Genomic DNA, 4,179 nt, shown 5'->3' with positions numbered 1-4,179 from the left:
CGCCGCGGCCTCCGTCACGTGGTCTCCCCGGAAGTGAGCGGCGCGGAGCTGCAGCGGAGCTGTGGGCTCAGATCTGGTACGTGGGTTTCGGGAGCGCCCACTGCGTCCCAAACTGTTCCCCAACCGTGGGCAGTTTCCCCTTCGGAAGTAGGGAGGTCGTGGGGGTCCCCCAAAAGGCTCCGCCCCCGGCCCTCACCCACGGGGGGGGCAGTGCACCCCGAAGGCCTGCTGCCCAGGGGCGCCTTGAGGTTGCAGGGAGACTGCAGCGCACGGTGCGCCGGAGGGTGGGGACCCTCGGTCCAGGAGACCCCCTCGCGCCCGGCAGGGACGGGGACCTAGGCCAGCCAGTGTGGTGGCCTGGAAGCCCAGCACTCACCCCCATCTCAAAGAGAAGAATAGTAAGCTAAGACCAGAGCTCGTGGGCAGTTTGCTGAGGAGAGACGATGTGGGCGCTGGGGTTTCCCAGGTTGACCCTGCACCAGCCAAAGCTCCCTTCGTACAAATCCGCCCCTGAGACAGCAGAAACCTGAGGACCGACCACGCAGCACCTCCTGCTCCCCAGAATGTGGCATTAGGCCGCTGCTGGTGATGCTGCGGGTGGGTCCCGGGGTTCTGCTGCAGAAGATGCCGAACCGAAAGAGCCCGTATGTGGGGCCACTCACCTCTTACTTGCTTTCAGTGGTTTCCTATTAAGCCTTATGTTGTTCCTGCCTTTTATGAAAATATAAATAATTGTGGAACTAGGAACCACTTTATTTTATCCTGTTATTAGGAGGGAAGCTGGGAAATAAGAATAGCTGAGAGTTCCCATTCCATGTTATTTTAGAAAGCTTAAGTGTGCTCAGCTTAGGAAGCGATCTGGTAGCTGTAACCTGTGGGAAGGAAGAACTCGAATTTGCCCACTCACTGTCCAGGGGGAGATCAAGGCCCAAGAAGGTACAGTGACCTGGCAAAGCCGGCGCTGAATCCAGGCCCTTAGTTCCTCTTCTGTGTATTGCGATCAGTGTCCTCCCGGGATACCCACTGTCTTCCCACCTCCCAAAGCATGGGATGGGCTGTGCTGCCTCCGTCACTCAGCCAGTTCCTGGGGCTGCCCAGGGCCCGCTTGCTGGCCTTGCCTTGTCTGAGGGACCCACAGTGAAGTGAGAGCTTGTGGGAGGAAGTAGGAACTAAGGGTTGTGGGCCCCGCTCGGGTCAAGGGATTCTGCTGGCTGGGCCCCTGTTCGCAGGTTGCGGGAGGAGGGCCCGCGAGAACACCGTCCTTTCCCAGCTTGTCCAGTCTGGGCCAGAGCCTGCGCTTGTCCCCATGCGCGCGCTCTGTCTCAGTCATTTGCAGGCCCAGGGATGCTGCCCTGCTGTTCCGTGAGCTGGTCGCTCAGCTCTGCAGCTGCTTCGGAACCTGTGGCTGCCTGAAGCTCGGATGCACTGCTTCCCAAGGTAGCCGCTCCTCCCCTCCTGGGGTGGGGGATGGGGAGGTCCGCGGGCGCCCGTGCTGGGACTGTGGAAAGCAGAATGAAGCAGGCTGAGCTCTCCTCCTTCCCCCACCCCTGCTCCAGCATGGCATCCTGATGTCACCTTTGTCCAGCGTCCCTGTGATCCCCTGCACCCAGGTGACCACCAAGGCCTGCTGTGTGTCTAAACTATGTCTCTTAAATAATTTGTTTCTTCTCCATTGATGAATGAGCCGTGCTCATTCCAGCGTTCAGCTGCGGCCTGATCTGAAGTAGGGGCAGCTAGGGTATCTTGGTCTCTGGACAATCCAGGTACATTTTCCTTCTCAATAGAAAACATGCCAAGGGTAGCACCCTGCTAAATAAATAAATAAAAGTGTGAGTGGTGAGGAAGAGGGTACAGAAGGGCTAAGGACATCAATAGCTAAAAAGCTTAAGTTCAGTAGGTTTGATTAAGAACAAACTGGGAGGGCAGGTGAGATAGCTCAGCGGACTAAGCACCTGCTTAGGCAAGCACAGGGATTGGGGTTCGAGCCCTGGCACCACATGCTGTGCCGGCTACATTGAGCCAGCACTGAGTCTGGGCGTGATGGCGCATGCCTATAATCCCAGTGCTGGGGAGGCTGAAAACAGGAGGATCACTGTGAGTCCAAGCTGTGTAATGAGACCCTGTACCAAATACATTAAAAAGAAGAACAACAACAACAGACTGGGGAGGAGGTCCTCAGACAGCCTGTGTCCAAGAGTGCACAGCTTTTGAATGAAATATATGTGTTGTGCTGAAATAAACTCCTGGGCTCTGGGCCCTGTCTTTGAGGCTGTTTTCTGTTCAGAGGGAAAACCTCCCCAAAACTTCTGGGCTGCCTGGGGGCGCTGTAGCTGCTTCCACTCCGGACCGACACCAGTCATCCAGTGAGTGAGCAGGCTCCCCCAGTCAGTCCTCTCTGCGCAGACCAAAGTCAAGTCCCGTCCGAACGTTTGTTTCTGGAAGGCCTGATGCTATGAGATGAGAGAGAACCTTGTGGGTAACACAGAGGAAAGAGCCTCCGGCTTAGCATCAGACAGGCCTGTGCCTGTGCCCTGTGACAGGAGTGACTGAAGAGCCTCGCTTCCCCTTAGGGTACGACCTGAGTGCAGGAAGGGCTCAGTGAGCGTTTGCTCCAGTTAGGATCCTCTTCATTACTCAGGCAGGCTCGCAGCGGTGGGAGCTGGGCTGGCCCTGATGGACGTTTCTTCTCTGGCAGATGAAATGCGTCTTGGTGGCCACCGAGGGCGCGGAAATCCTCTTCTACTGGACGGATGAGAAGTTCGAAGAGAGTCTCCGGCAGAAGTTTGGGCAGTCTGAGAATGAGGCAGAAGAGGTGAGAGCACGGGCGCGAGGGAACAGAGCGAAGCCACCAGAATGCAGAGAGGCAGGAGGAGCTGTGTCCCGCGGCCTGGGCGGCCTGGGTGAGCAGGTCAGCCTCGTGGTGTTCTGGGCCGGGATCTGCCCCCACCAGGGCTCACTGGGCCCGTGCGGGCGAGTAGAGGAAGAATCTTAGCCTTCCAGCTGAAAAGCTTGGTGCCATCTGTTTATCTAAAAATTTTTCACATATAGTTAAAGCATCAATTTTTAATAGCCATATTAAGGTAGAATTGATACAGCATTATCTGTATGTATTTGATGTGCCTTAATATGTATATGTCCGTGTGATTCCAGTAAACTTACCATCCCTCCTTTACCACCCCCACCCTCTAGCGGCCACCGATGTGTTTCCCAGCCTAATTGGTGTGTATTTCTAGACTTATGTAAAAGAATCATACAGTATGCATTTGGGTTTCATTTTGTGTTGTTTGGGGTTTTGGCATGTTCTTTGTTTTTTTTTTTTCGCGGAACCGGGGCTTGAACTCAAGCCCTTGCACTTGCCAGGGGAGGCCCCTTCTCTTTTTTTTTTTCTTTTTTTTTTTTTTTTTTTTTTTTTTTTTCGGGAACCGGGGCTTGAACTCAAGCCCTTGCACTTGCCAGGGGAGGCCCCTTCTCTTTTTTTTTTTTTTTTTTTTTTTTTTTTTTTTTTTTTTTTTTTTTTTTGAGGGAGGGATCTCGCTGTGTAGTTCAGGCTGCCTTGAGCTCACTTTGTAGCTCAGGCTAGTCTTGAATTCCCAATGATCCTCCTGCCTCAGCCTCCCGAGTGCTGGGATTATAGGCATGCGCCACCACGCCCGGCAGTCTGTCCAGATCTCACCGTTTTTTCATTCAGCACCTGGTGATTTTGAGCATTTTTATATATGTGGCAACTTGTCACATCAGTTTTTGTACATGTTTGCAGTTCCTTTAAAAACATTTTTTTAAAGATCTTTTTTTTTATGTGGTTCCTAATGATTGCGGTTCATCGTGGGGTCTGGGAACGTGTGCGTAGTGTATCTTAATTCTCTATCTCCCTTCTCCTGCCTTCCCTCCACCCTCCATCTCTGGATCCCCTTCCCGTTTGCAAAAGGTCTGCGTCCCCGCTTCCTATTGCTGTCTTTTATTTTGCCCTTTAAATTATTTATACTTTCGATGTCTCCTGTAAGAGTCTATATGATATCTTTGCTTAATTTATTTAATTTAACGTAATAGTCTCCAGCCGCATCCATTTCCCTACGAATGACTCAGATATATCCTTCTTTACACCAGAGTAGCACTCCAGTGTATATAAATTACATTTTATTTACGGGTTCATCTACTGATGGACATGTAGGCTGCTTCCAA

At 52.5% G+C, this 4,179-nt stretch overlaps 1 protein-coding gene across 4 annotated transcripts in view; it reads left to right on the top strand.

Annotated features, from left to right (window-relative positions):
* The first annotated feature begins 13 nt into the window (after window positions 1-13).
* Window positions 14-4,179, top strand: part of Hps1 (HPS1, biogenesis of lysosomal organelles complex 3 subunit 1) — a 24,673-nt gene continuing 20,507 nt past the window's right edge. The window contains exons 1-4 of one of the 4 annotated variants that reach the window (XM_023708875.1): window positions 18-76; window positions 980-1,142; window positions 1,327-1,437; window positions 2,696-2,812. In XM_023708875.1, coding sequence (XP_023564643.1) covers window positions 2,696-2,812 — 117 coding nt within the window. In that variant the 5' untranslated portion in view covers window positions 18-76; window positions 980-1,142; window positions 1,327-1,437. Of the gene's footprint in view, window positions 77-979; window positions 1,438-2,695; window positions 2,813-4,179 lie in introns of all 4 variants that reach the window. The other 3 variants (XM_023708876.1, XM_023708877.1, XM_023708873.1) reach the window with 3 other exon arrangements.

The sequence above is a fragment of the Octodon degus genome, unplaced genomic scaffold (assembly GCF_000260255.1).
Source record: "Octodon degus isolate 3935 unplaced genomic scaffold, OctDeg1.0 scaffold00010, whole genome shotgun sequence".
Lineage (NCBI taxonomy): Eukaryota > Metazoa > Chordata > Mammalia > Rodentia > Octodontidae > Octodon > Octodon degus.
The sequence above is the reverse complement of the archived record's forward strand: the minus strand, read 5'-3'. Positions and strand labels throughout refer to the sequence as shown.